The 14,055-nt window shown below is 44.6% G+C and overlaps 1 protein-coding gene across 1 annotated transcript in view; it reads right to left on the reverse strand.

Annotated features, from left to right (window-relative positions):
- The window catches only part of PLEKHM3 (pleckstrin homology domain containing M3), a 64,895-nt gene extending 56,110 nt beyond the window's left edge, over positions 1 to 8,785 (reverse strand). Inside the window, exons 1-2 of the mRNA XM_033170275.1 lie at positions 7,877 to 8,785; positions 838 to 1,764 (exon numbers count right to left, since the gene is read on the reverse strand). Coding sequence (XP_033026166.1) covers positions 838 to 1,764; positions 7,877 to 8,465 — 1,516 coding nt within the window. The 5' untranslated portion in view covers positions 8,466 to 8,785. The remainder of the gene's footprint in view (positions 1 to 837; positions 1,765 to 7,876) is intronic.
- Between the last annotated feature and the right edge of the window lie 5,270 nt (positions 8,786 to 14,055).

A 14,055-nucleotide genomic window follows, 5' to 3' on the forward strand; every position in this document is an offset into this window, starting at 1 on the left:
CTGATTTGAATACTGCCCTTCATCCGAATATCACAGGGCAGTTTGCAACATAAAAATACAAAATGAAAACACATCGTGATGATGACCTCCAACAGAGAAGCCCATGCTCCTCTGTTGGAGAAGTAAGGTGTCTCTATGGAAGCACCTTATTTAGGCAGCCAGGTTGCCCAGCCTGTTCCCCAGGTCTCCACTTGGATTCCTGCTGGTGCAAATTAGGACCTACTTAAAGGACCAGGTGCCAGCAGGAGACTTGTAAGCCCTGGCAGCTCATCACAAGCCCATGCATTCGTGAACCATGTCAGCACAGCTAACGGCACAAAAAAGACTGGGTATGTTTAGCCTGGAGAAGAGAAGGTTAAGGGGTGATATGATAGCCATGTTCAAATATATAAAAGGATGTCATATAGAGGAGGGTGAAAGGTTGTTTTCTGCTGCTCCAGAGAAGCGGACATGGGGCAATGGATTCAAACTACAAGAAAGAAGATTCCACCTAAACATTAGGAAGAACTTCCTGACAGTGAGAGCTGTTCGACAGTGGAATTTGCTGCCAAGGAGTGTGGTGGAGTCTCCTTCTTTGGAGGTCTTTAAGCGGAGGCTTGACAGCCATCTGTCAGGAATGCTTTGATGGTGTTTCCTGCTTGGCAGGGGGTTGGACTGGATGGCCCTGGTGGTCTCTTCCAACTCTATGATTCTATGATTCTATGACTGGCCAAGTCGTAGAAATTGCAACAGAAAGCTGTGCAGAACACAGCAGAAAGCCCTTATACCTTGGAAAGGCATGTTAAGTAGCAAAGGCAGTCAGAACAAGTACAAAACGTCCGGCATTTATTTGCTTACCTGCACACTTGAAACTCTGGGCAGTCAGTCCTCTTTCCAACGACAAGGTGGTCAAGATGCTCAGAAAGCTGGTGGTTACCGACTGGCGTTTGACCTTCCTATGCTCTTTTCCGCACGACAGGCCTTGGGTTTTGTTTCTGAGCGTCACTTGCAGATTCTGACCCAAGCTCCTGGTTGCATTGGCGGCAGACTTCAAGGCCTCCATCCATTCCTGAGCTCTTTGACGGGTTTCTGCCCGCAGACGAAGCACATCTTGAGGAAAGATAACCTGAAAGCAAGAGTCACAATCATCCAGAACATCAGTCTGGACAGACAGGCACACGTCAATGTTGTAGCTCAACAGAGGGTCTTCGTCGAGCCCACCGGTCTGAAACGCCATGAGGAGAGACCGGCTGAGTACGAAATGGAATGCTTTCCAGTTATTCTGGAGCGTCAGTCTGTAGAGAGTCCCTGATTTGAGAATGTTTTGGTAGTCCTTGATGTTTTGGGTCAACGATGCGGACTGGAAAAATTGGGTAGGTTCCTTCTGTAAACCACGATTTTGGATGATGCTGCTCTCATCGTTGTCTAACTTCTGCGAGCGCCCCAGATCTCCCTGGGGCCTCATGAAAGATGGCACTGAGGAATGAACAGCTTCCCAAAGTTTCTGCCCCCAGTCCAATGCCTCCCATGGAGACTCTGCCTTAAGCTGCAGGTGCGAGTTATTGAACAGCACTGCATCAACCACATTCGTTTCCACATTGATGCTTTGGAAATGCAAAAGCAGGTAGACAGTAGGAAGGTTCTGGTTCCCACTGTTGTCAAGCCAATACAGGTACAGTTTGTATGGAGTGAGTTCCGCGCAGCATGTCTGCCAATAGCTGTCATGGTTGTTCTTAATTTCCAAGTATCCTTTCTTCAGGATATTTGAGAACGTTGGCTTGTGTTCTAGAAGAGAGTTGGAATAAATGTTAAGTACAAATATTTTAAACCTCTTTCTCTATTGCAGTTTCTCAAACGGTGGGCCTCAGGCCACTTTCAAGTGGGACTCAGTGCCACAGCCCAGCCAGGGCCATGCAAAATTAAGATGACAGGAAGAAGAGAGAAGGGAGATTTCCCCCGGTGTTATCAGACAGCAACAGCAAGAACTGGAATGTGCCCACTGGTCCAACAAGGTAGGCAACCCACCTGCCAGGGGTTCTTTAGCTGCAATCCCTGAATTGCAGGGAGTTGGACTAGATGATCCTTTATGTCCCTTCTAACTCTAACTATATGATTCCTGACAGTAAGAGCTGTTCGGCAGTGGAATTTGCTGCCAAGGAGTGTGGTGGAGTCTCCTTCTTTGGAGGTCTTTAAGCAGAGGCTTGACAGCCATCTGTCAGGAATGCTTTGATGGTGTTTCCTGCTTGGCAGGGGGTTGGACTGGATGGCACTTGTGGTCTCTTCCAACTCTATGATTCTTTATCATACAATTGTAACCCATACTGGGAACTTAAGGGCAACTAAGAAATCTAATAAATGAGTAATTGTCGTCTGCACAACAATTTTTCAAGTTTGCAGATGGGTCCACTGGCCCCAAAAGATTGGCAAGCCCTGATCAAATCACTCTGGAAGTTAGTTTTCAAATACAACGAACAAACAATAGGGTTTGAGGTGTCAACTAAATGTTTCCTTTGGCTACGTGGAAACTATTGTCAAAAATTCAGATTTAGAGTCTTCTGATGGCAACAAAGGTGTCTGTTGTATTTTGTTGGGAAAGGACCCACACCAGCACCCCAAACTGGTGAAATGGCTCCACTACATTCGGGTCAGAGTTATAATGATTCAAGTGATTTAATCAGATGTACATTCATGAAAATAGGGTGACTGAAAACTGCAAGTGGAGGAACTTGGCTTGTAGCTTTGTCAGTTACTGCTCACTGGGGAGTCAAAGCACTTACTGTAACTGGAGTAGGACAATCGACTTGTAACAAGAGAGACTAACAATTCAAATTAATCATTCCTTTTTACTGAGCCGTAAAAACTCAGGAGTTGATTTCAAGAATCTGAACATTATTGGCAGCCATGGGCTCCACAGTCACTTACGGACTCTTTGTTAAAACCATGTTTATGGAAGACAATCTTACTCAGCTACGAGTGATCGCCAAAGAAGAGAAGAAAGAAGAAGAAGAAGAAGAAGAAGAAGAAGAAGAAGAAGAAGAAGAAGACGACGTGACACACAGGTGCTTTTCAATGGGCTTCATTATACTAAGAACTACTCAAAATAAATGCAACAAAAGCAAGAAATTAAGTGAATCTAACAGCAAAGAGTATGACAGATTTACAGGATTTCAACCTTAAGGTGACATAGCAGGCGATAAAAGTGAGAAACTCTGAAGAAACAATAACTGAAATTTCTTTGGTTACATCGTGAGTAGGTAGGGCTGAGTGATATCTGGTTTTCAACACTGCACTATATCACCAGCTAAACACTGCAATATACGGATACATCATAATGTCTGAAATGATGGAACTATGTAGAGGCGAACAGTAGGGCTGGGCGATAACTGCTTCTCAACATTGTGATATCACAATGTATGAAATAAGGATGGAACTATGTAGTGGTACTGGCTGGTTTCCCCCACATTGTGATTTTTGCATAGCACATGCACATACACACATCATGATTTGCAATATATTGCCAGGTCAAAAGTTATGAAACCGTTATCACAATATGGACTTCAAACCGGTTTTGGACGATTTATCGCCCAGCCCTAGGAGTTCCATTTTAGTTCTGCATAACTTGCTTCTCCTGCACATACCTGACAACACAGAATGAAGTGAATCCCTCCCAGTGGCATTACTCCCTCTTCTCTCTCGCAAACGCCTACTATGCGCCCATGTTCAGGGACTATGTGCTCCCACTGGGCTCTCCTTCCTTATCTTTTGTGTGCTGTGCTTCAAAACAGCGGTTGGAAAGAGTGCAGGGGGATTTGATCCCTGCCACTGGTGGGCCGGGCAATGTATTGATACATCGTCCAAAATTGTTTCGAAGCCCACATCATGGTAACGGTTTCGTAATATTCAACATGTTGATACATTGTGAATTGTGAAGTGGGGGGGGGGGCTATATAAAAAAATGTAACGTGGGAAAAACCATGAAGCCGGTCGTTGCTTCTCTTATGATTCCTGCTGCCCCTGTTGTACTATAAAATAACATATGTAACAATATGTTAAAGATAAGTAAAAATGCATCAGTTTTAGAACCCTAAGTTGCCAGGACATTATCCCATTGTTGCATCCTTATTTCAGACACTTTGATATATCAGTATATCATGATGTTTAGTGGGTGATATATCGCGATGTTGAAATTCAGACCAAGGGGGGGATGCTATGGCACTGCCTTGCACGTTGAGTGTGCAGTGACGCAGAGTTTTTTGAGATGCGTTGCCACCATTGCGAGTTCATCGGCTCCCTCCCCAATTGGGTGCTGCCACTGATAAAGAGTTTCTAATTGGTGGGAAATGGCAGAACTTCCAGGGGTGCTGGGGGGGGGGGGAAGAGTGCCTGTCACTTTTGCATTTCCTGGATATGTGTGTGTCTCCCTCCCAGGCTAAGGATGCACCAGATTTGGTGCTTGTGTAGTAACAACGCATCTTCATGCCTGCCGCAACGCGAGTGCATAACATCCAAAACACAGCTTCCAAAAAGGAGCTTTATTTCACATAAAATGCCAGGAGGGGAGTTATTAAATTCAATCTAAATTGGAAAAAGAAAAGGCCTTTAAAAAATAAAGGTGTTGATGAGGCAAGGGTATAAGGAAGAAACCAATTTTATTTGCCTTCCCTCTCTGGTCCTAACATTGGTTGGGATTTCTGCGCTAACTCAGAAGCCATTAATTTCTTTGAAAGCCACACGGATCCCTTTGCAGTGCCGATCATGTGTATACGGGTAAAACTCGAAAAATTAGAATATCGTGGAAAAGTCCATTTATGTAAGCAACTGTTTTCATTAGCTACTGGAGTTTAATATATGAGATAGACTCTTGATGTGCAAAGCGAGGTATGCCAAGCCTTTGCTTGTTATAATTGTGATGATTGTGGCGTACAGCTGATGAAAACCCCCAAAGTTGAAATTGTTAATTTGGTGTTCTCATCAGCTGTACGCCATAATCATCACAATTATAACAAATAAAGGCTTGACATATCTCGCTTTGCATGTCATGAGTCTATCTCATATATTAGTTTCACCTTTTAAGTTGAATTACTGAAAGAAATGAACCTTTCCACGATATTCTAATTTTTTGAGTTTCACCTGTATATTCCTGTTATCTTCCCTTTCTGTTAATCATCCAGTAAGACAGGCTTCTTCAAACTTGGCCCTCCAGATGTTTTGAGACTACAACTCCCATCATCTCTGACCACCGGTCCTGCTAGCTAGGAATCATGGGAGTTGTAGGCCAAAAACATCTGGAGGGCCGAGTTTGAGGAATCCTGCAATAAGAGAAACAGCACAGCTACTGCAGAGCCAAAGTGAAACTTCAGCCCGTTGCTCTCGTTTCCATCAAGCACAGGTGACTCTTCCAAGCTTCTTCCAAGTTTTATGCCACACTCACCACTGTTTCCCCTTCCCTCCTGCCTTTAGCTACCACAGAGACTTGCTTGTCTTTTGTTGAGAGAGAGAGGAGCCGTCTCTCCTCCCCATCTTTCACAGCCAGACAGTCTCTCTGCCAGCTTTTTCTCTCCAGCTCCTGCGATACTGGCTTCATCCGCTCCCACTTAAACTGGGACAATGACAGTGGCCAGCTTGATTAAAATTCAAATGCAGCAGACCCTTCTGGTTTGAGAAGTGGCTGGCTCCTGACATAGACAGGCGGAATCACAGCTGCCCCCCCCCAATCTCTCACTTTGGTTCCCTCCTGCCACCTCACCTGCCTGGTGTACAAAAGCTGCATAATACCTTTCCGCTGAGTGCTTTCTGTCCACCCTCTAAAATGGAAGCAGCATTTCTCTTCACTCTTTCCCCAAACAAGGAAATTAAATCAAGGCAGAGCGAATCAGAGCCCATCATAGAAAATAGGAGATAATCACATCAAATAGCCTACATCTGGGGTGGCTTCCTTTTTTTTAAAAAAAATGTAATTTCTGGAGGAATAAGGACCAAAAGAAGAAAACAGCGAAGAAAACAACCTGCTGAGAGCCTTATAAGATTCCTCTTATCTACAGATTACATCCCTTTTCTTGCTGTATTAGGTCTCATTACAATCTTTTTTGCATACGCTGTGTTTCAAAAACGGTTGCTCACAGAGGCCAACATTTCTCTCCTTTTGTGCTCAAATAGTCTCCGCGGGTACTAGAAGAGGAAAAATTTGAAAGTGGCATGAGCAAAACCTGGGATGTTTATCACGAATAAATAATCTTGTATTGGTGGTCTAGTCTGCAAATAATAGAAGAACTGTCTGATGGAATCAGCCCCAAAATCCATCTAGTACAGGCTTGTAAGGAAGCCCACAAAAGATACCTGCAAAAGGAGGATAAAAATGCAGCTTAGCCTGTCTAGGACTGGCAGCTGTGGGAACTGAGAGCTCCAACCCCCTGCAAAATTGTCCCATCCCTGCTGAGCAGAGAGGAAAGGACTTTCCCCCTCAGGCACCCTGCTTGGGTTCTATACTAGTGAAAAGCGGGATATCAAATCCAAACTCTTCTTCTTCAGTGGCAGACTGCCTTGTAATGCAGATGTCTCATTTAGCCCTTATGCCTAATCTCCATTGATAGGCCTGTCTTCCATGAATTGTCTGACTTGGTCAGGCCACCTCTGGAATTCTGCGTTCAGTTCTACGGAACTCTCTCCCTTCAGAGGTGCTCATCATATCCAACCTAAACTTTGGATTTTTAAACTGGTTTGAAAAACAAAACAAAACCCCAACATCTTTTCCAAGTCGCCCTTTCCTAGTGGCCTTTTCCATGTTACAAAATATACAGTTGGCCCGCCACTTAGGCGAGGGTTCGGTTCTAGGGGCACATGTGCAAAGGGAAAATCACCCAATATCAGGAACCCCCGGAACGCCCCCCCCCCCCGCACTCCCAGAGCCTTCCCCAAGGCCTGGTAAGCGGAGCACCTCTGGGAGCATTCCAGAGACTTCTTGCAAACTCCCAGATCCTGGTAAGCAAGGAAAACCCACTGGGTGCACGGGTCGGGGGAAATAAATAAATGGAGAGTGGGTAACGGGAATTTTCCCTGCTCTCCATTTATTTATTTAACACCCCCCCACACACACACATATATAAGGTTGCGATCGCATATGTAAAATGAGCAAAAGTTGCAGGCCCACTGTAGTATGATTTCTTCTTTTAATAGCCTTTGTACTAAAAACAACAACCCATAATTTGATAAATTAGCCACAGTGTCAGGACTGCATAGGCTGACCATCCCGGGATTCAAAGTCACTACCTTTGTCCTCATAGAATGAAAGAAGCAGCAGAGCATCTTCCAGATTCTCTCCGTTACTTCCAGATACAGTGGTGCCCCGCTAGACGAAAATAATTCATTCTACAAATTATTTTCATCTAGCGGGTTTTTCGTCTAGCGAAGCGGCAATGACAGCCGCGCTTTCGTTAGACGAAAAAAATTCGTCTTGCGAGGCAGCCCCATAGACTTTTTCGTCTAGCGGGGCAGCCTCCCACTAGACGAATGCCTTCGTCTAGCAAGTTTTTCGTCTAGCGAGGCATTCGTCTAGCGGGGCACCACTGTACTGTAGCGAGATGGGTAGCATAATTTAGACAGGCTGCAGAATCAAAGTCTTCTACAGTACTGCCAAATGTGTCGCAGAAATATTTATATTTACAACCGTAACTCAAGTTGAGTTCCTCTGCTTCTAAGGTTGAGAAACGCGCAACTTGCTTGAGACAATCTTTGCAACCCGTGGTGGGAGTTGGGAACTGAATTTTGAGGTTCACAGCTCCAAATCCAACCTGGGATTGTGTTGCCCCACCGAACCTGTCACTTTCCGCCTTCGATAAGAGATAGGCACCAAAAGAAGAAGACGAAGGAAGCCAGGTGCAGCAAAGTATCAAGCACTCACCAGAGTTCCCTTGAAGGTCCTCTCCCTTTTCGAATCCAGTTGGTGCAAATGAAAGTTTAGGACAGCGATTGTCTTGATTAGACGGCTGCTGTGAAGAGGCGTCAGCTAAGATGACACCCCAGTCTATGTGGCTGACGTCTGAGCGTGACCGGTTGTGGCCTGGCTTGAAAGTGACCGTTTCTTCGCTCTGCACTATGATATCGTTCACAGAACGGGGCCGACCCCGCCTCCTCTGGCAGATGTTAAAAGCCGAGGCCTCCCCCCGTTCCACCCAAGAGAGGTTGTCTGGAACCATTCCCCTTTGTACTCCAAACTGTTCTTTGGCAGGAATCGCAGTCTGCACTTTGGTTTCCAAGAGTCCGTTTTTGCAGTGCTCCCAAACGAGGTTGGTCTTCCCCAAAGTGATGTTCCTCAGGTCTCCGCAGGCTGCAATCCTATTAAACACCTCGTGGCCAACCAGCTCAGGAACCTCCTGGATCCCATAAACCTCTGGCGGCTGCACATTCTCTCGTTTAGCATCAAAGGTGCTAAAGAAATCTTCCGTCACTTCCAAGGCCGGGCTGATGTCATCGACCTCTAATGCCTCCATTTTATTGGCAGCCAGACCAGAAACTTTGGGGGAATTTTGTCAAAAAAACCAAAACATTAAAATTCCAGGCGCAGAAGAGGAAGGTGCCTCTGGAAAGATTCTGACACTGCTTGAACAAGGTGGTGATGGGAGCAAAATGATTAGGGTTGCAATTGGCATTGGCCTTCAGATGTTTGGCTTGACTTCCCTTTGTAAACGTGCTACTGAAGAATAACTTGCCCTCTGACTTACCAGTCTAAATGGTAAGGTAGGATGGGAGGTTATTGGGTGTGCAGTAGAAGTCCGCAGAATCTGGATTTCCCTGTAAAACATGTTACAAAAAACCATGTTAGTGAAGTTCCTCTCTCACCAGAGACAGGGTGAGTGGAACACCAGCAGAGAGATGCTGTTTTGCATGTCTTATCTGCAAACCGCCTATCAACACTCAAATGTTATAGGGTTCTCAGAGTATGGGCCATAACTTCACTAGAGTAACTAAAGGAAGATTGCAAGTCCCTGGTTCATGGGCTTCTAGTCCCCTAAGGCTGTAGAAAAAGTGGTGCAAAGGGAACAGAGGTTAGGAGTCTGAGGGGGAAGATGCAAGGTGACAAGGTAGAGAGCTCACGGGGTAACCAACATTCACAGGCACTCGGTTTCTGAAGCTCTGGGGAGAGGAGAAGAATCAGTGGGGCAACAACCATATTTTCCTCCTTAGGCTTTTTGGTCCCAAGAACAAATACTTCAGAGATGTCTCTATCTTAATAGCCCTCACAGATATTTTTCCTTTACAACTGATCACACTTCTTTTGTCTAAGATACACTTGCACCTGATTGTGTTTTCTTGACCTAAGAAGCCCTTTGTGGCAAAGTCCAAGTACATGCATATTTATCACTCAGCACTGCTAATTAATATACGTTTCAGAACATTTCCTGGGCAGGTATATACCCTGTTTGTTATTCTTTGAGTGGCTGCCTGTGAAAAGGGTTTCAGTGCCAATGGCACTGTGACAAACAATCTGTTTACATCTCTTGATTTAGTCAAAGCAATTGACCCCATTTTCTAGTTAAACAACTCTTGTGTTCCTTCAGACCAAAACACATCTAGTAACTTAAATAGCCATAAATTAACACCCACCAGCCCAGAAATACTGTGATTTATTTTCATAATTTAAGCTAGCAATTAAACTGCCTAGACATTGAACAATTTAGTAGACTCTGTGCAAGGTTAATTGACCAAAATGCTTTGATTGGCTGCTACTTTTACATGGCAATCTTATACAGATCTACTCACAATCAAGCCCCATGGAGATCCACCAGCCTTGGAGATCACTTTTTCTTAGACAGGCATTGTAAGCATTTTCTGCCACATCACTTGGGTACATCCAAAACTATTTTGCTGCCAAAGCATTTATCAGTTGCAAATCGCAAGCCCTGTGAAGGGAAGACATGACTCAGCATCATTGCACAATAGTCGAGAAACCACGATGCAGCGAGATTTCCACTGACCGGTTACAATCAAAGGAGATTCCCAGAAGTGTTGGTAACTCGGTTTTCAAATAAAGGATAAGGCGGACCAAGAAAAAGAAAGAAAGAAACCTATCATCTTCGTTATTATTACAGACAAAATGTCCGACATAATGACAGGCAGAGTGAGAGCCTGTATACTGCAAGGACCTCTCTGGGGAAATGCAATACAGTACATCTTTGTGTGCTCTGGGCCAGAAATATACTCTACCCCCTTGTGAGAGCTCTGTCAGTGGAAGGCCACCCAGTGTCACCGCTGGTTTTGCCCTCACCACAATAGTGTGTCCTCCCACCCACCATACAGATGCAGCACTGTTCTCTTTCCCATAAGAGAGACAGGCAGTGTTTAGAAACTCAAATATATAAGCTAATCGCCAAATGGCACCTTAAATCTAGATGACGGTCGCTACAACGGTATGACTAGGTGCCACCTCACCCCCCTCCGGTGGGGTTTGTTGTTGTTGTTGTTTATTTCATTTCTATACCGCTTTATGTTTTAAAGGGGAAAAAAATCTCAAAGCAGTTTACAACACATTTAAACATCAAATGAAACAACCCAGGATAAAACTAAGTCAAGCTTCAAGGAAAATATTTCAGATCCTTCTCTAAGTGGCAGTTTGCTTTCCCCATATTTATTTTCCTTAATTTACAGAGCTGCCCCATAGCAGGAGGACTCTAGGAAGCCAGTGGGGTGTAGTGGTTAGAGTGTCAGACTAGTACCTGGGAGATCAGGGTTCAAATCCCCACTCAGCCATGAAGCTCACTTGGAGTCAGCCTCTTAACCTATTCTCACAGGTCCAGTTACAGGTAGGTAGCCGTGTTGGTCTGCCATAGTCAAAACAAAATAAAAAATAAAAAAAAATCCTTCCAGTAGCACCTTAGAGACCAACTAAGTTTGTTCTTGGTATGAGCTTTCGTGTGCATGCAGATAATGAAAGCTCATACCAAGAACAAACTTAGTTGGTCTCTAAGGTGCTACTGGAAGGAATTTTTTTATTTTTTATTTTGTTTTGACTACCTCACAGGGTCATTGCAGGGATTGACTAAAGAGGGGGGTGAACCATGTACTCCTTGGAGAAAAAATGTGGAAAACTGACACAATAAATAACCTCTTCTGCTTACCTCCTTAAGAAAGCTGGAGGGGCCAGCCAGATGGAGATGTCAGTCGCCAACCTAGCATCCAGATATCTCCACCTGGTCACAATTTGATCTATGCCAGTCGCAAAACGCGCCTGGCACCTGGCTGATTCCTAACACTGGAGAGTGGCAACTGTTTCCTGAGGACAGTAAAAATAAAGACATGCACTTGTGGATAATGCTGGTGTGGTGAGAGTATGCAGCAGCAGTAGTCTATCTGACCCTCCATCCATTCTGCGGGGTTCAGTGAGAGTCCTAAAGAAGAGAAAGGCCTGCTTTTCAAAAGCAAATTCCTATTCCTCAGTGCCTGAAAGACATGCTGAAAAAAATGTGTTGGCAGCTTCTGTTGTAGGACTGAGTGGAGGCTTCAGGCGTTATGGGATATTTCACTTTATTCAGCCTAACAGTTTCCCTTCACCATAGCTTCTAGTTTCCATTCCCCTGAACTAGCAAACCTGTCTAAATACATATTAGGGCAATGCCTTTATTAGGCCAATCAAAATGTCACAAAATACTGTGCAATTTTGGTTGGCCTATTAAAAGTAGTACCTTAATATCTGGCATTTTTCTTATAGGTCAACTCAGCTATCTGTATATTTTTTACATAGAATTGCATTGCACGCATCTAAAAGCCGAAGTTTGAATTCAGCACGGCTTCATACAGCATATCTATATGCTGGGAAAACAAGAGTAATCTTAGCACTATGGAGACAACAAACCCATTCTGAATTAAACCAGTGAGAAATGATCTAAGATAAAAGGAGCCTGAGAAAATCTATCAATGGGGTGTGCTAGTCAGCTAAAGATTATGCATCACTCTCCATGGTGATAGATCTAGCAACAATAATTCATAATACAGCAGCAATTTAAGCAATTTCAGTCTCTCTCTCACACACGCATGACTTTAAATGCAGAAAATGAAAAAAGAAACAGAACTGTTTGCCATATACAAGAGCACTTCTCTAAAGCTCTGTTAGAGCAGCTCCTGGTAAGCAGGGCTGACTATCCAGGAACTCTGTGTTACTGTCAGACTGACTTCCAGTCTGAAACCACTCAGGAGCAGGTGACAATGAAAAGAAGAAGTGGCTCAGTTCAGAGGTTGAATGCAAAGCAAAACACTGACTCACCAGGGAAATCATGTCATGCAGTGACCTTTCCCAAGCATTCTGCATGTCGTCACCCAGAGGAAGCATTTATACCCAAGGCTCAAGGTACTGAATCTTCCTATCACCACAGCAACACTCAGAAGCAGTCACAGAACTTCCTGGAAACTCTTGTCTTTCTTGAACACACTATTTAGCACAGGGGTCGGCAAGGTTTACCTCGCCTGGGCTGGTTCACTCCAGCAGAGATCCCTCCGTGGGCGGGATTGCGGATGCGCATGAGCATGTGCACATGCGATTTCCAGCGTCTGCGCAGACGCAATTTCCAGCGCCATGAAGCTCGGGGGCCGCTTGTGGCCCATAGGCCTTAGGTTGCCTACCCCCGATTTAGCACAACTGCTGCTGCTGGCTTCTAAGAAACCTTCCTCACACACACACACACCAAAACACTTCTGATTTAACTATCAGTAGCAGGGGTCCCCCACAAAGCAAGAAACTTCACTAGGGTTGAATGAAATTACAGTATATCTCAAAGGTTGTGGCAAGAATAAGGAGTTTCCCAAACTTGGGTCTCCAGCTGCTTTTGGACTACAACTCTCATCATCCTTAGCTAGCAGGACCAGTGGTGGTCAGAGATGATGGGAACTGTAGTCCAAAAACAGCTGAAGAACCAAGTTTGAAAAACTTTGAACTAAATAAACACTCAAGTACAGCCAGTTCTGGTTGAATGATTGGGGCTTCCCCCTGTCCCCTCCCCAGACACACCCACTCTGCTTTCCCCAAAGTTGCTCTAGAGGGTTGGAGGAAACCCCAAAACAGATTTAGGGGGCACATGGGGGGGAAGAGAGGGAAGAAAGTCCCACTGCACAAGCAGAAGCATTCCACTCATGCAAAGCACTACTTGGCGATCTGCTGAACACAACCCACTGCTATCACAACATTATCAACATCATACATTCAGAAATATTTCATCATCTAGCTGAATCAAGCCATAGAATGTGCCCAGACTGGCAGCTTGTTGTGCCCTTTATTACATATATCATATTTCGACTCTCCTCCACCTCTTTTGACGGTTCCTGATGTTTATAATATTTTCACTGCATTTCCAAATTAAACCTATTTATTATTTATCACATATAGTCAATATTTGTTTTATATTACTGCACGTTTTTGTAATTAATCCTGCTACTGTCTTAATCTGTTCGCAATATTTTTGTAAGTTTTAAAAAAACTATTTCAACTCTATATTAAAAACTCTGTCATCTTGAACGTACCGGGGTTACGTTCCTGACCCTTGTGTGCATCAGAGGAGCACGCATAAGCCTGTTACGCCCTATTTTTCGGCCACTTCTAGGCTGCCGCGATGCATGCATGCACAGTCACACATCAATCGGATGTGCATTAATTGGTCACTGCCTGTATGTCAAAATCAGCACTTTGAATTGAGCCCAGAATCTTATCAGTAGTCAGTGCAATTGTGCCAGAATCAGTGTAATATGAACATACCTTCTAGTCTCACTCAGCAATCTGGCCGCTGAATTCTGCACTAGCTATAGTCTCCAAATTGTCTTCAAAAGCAGCCCCACATGGTCATCGAGCCCAGACATTATCAGAGCATAGACAACTGAAGCTAGGTTATCCTCGTCCAGAGAGGGTCACAGCTGGGTTCTGGGTTCCCAGCAGAAGGTCCATGCCACCAAAGCAATTTGTACCTCCGATAACAGAAGCGGATCCAGAAGCCCCGCTAAATTGTGCACCTGCCTCTTTAGGGGGAGTGCAACTCCTTCCAGAACAGGATGAACCCCACCCATCCGGTGAGAAGTAGAAACCAAGGAGAGCACTCAACA

This window comes from Lacerta agilis, chromosome 1 (genome assembly GCF_009819535.1).
Source record: "Lacerta agilis isolate rLacAgi1 chromosome 1, rLacAgi1.pri, whole genome shotgun sequence".
NCBI lineage: Eukaryota > Metazoa > Chordata > Lepidosauria > Squamata > Lacertidae > Lacerta > Lacerta agilis.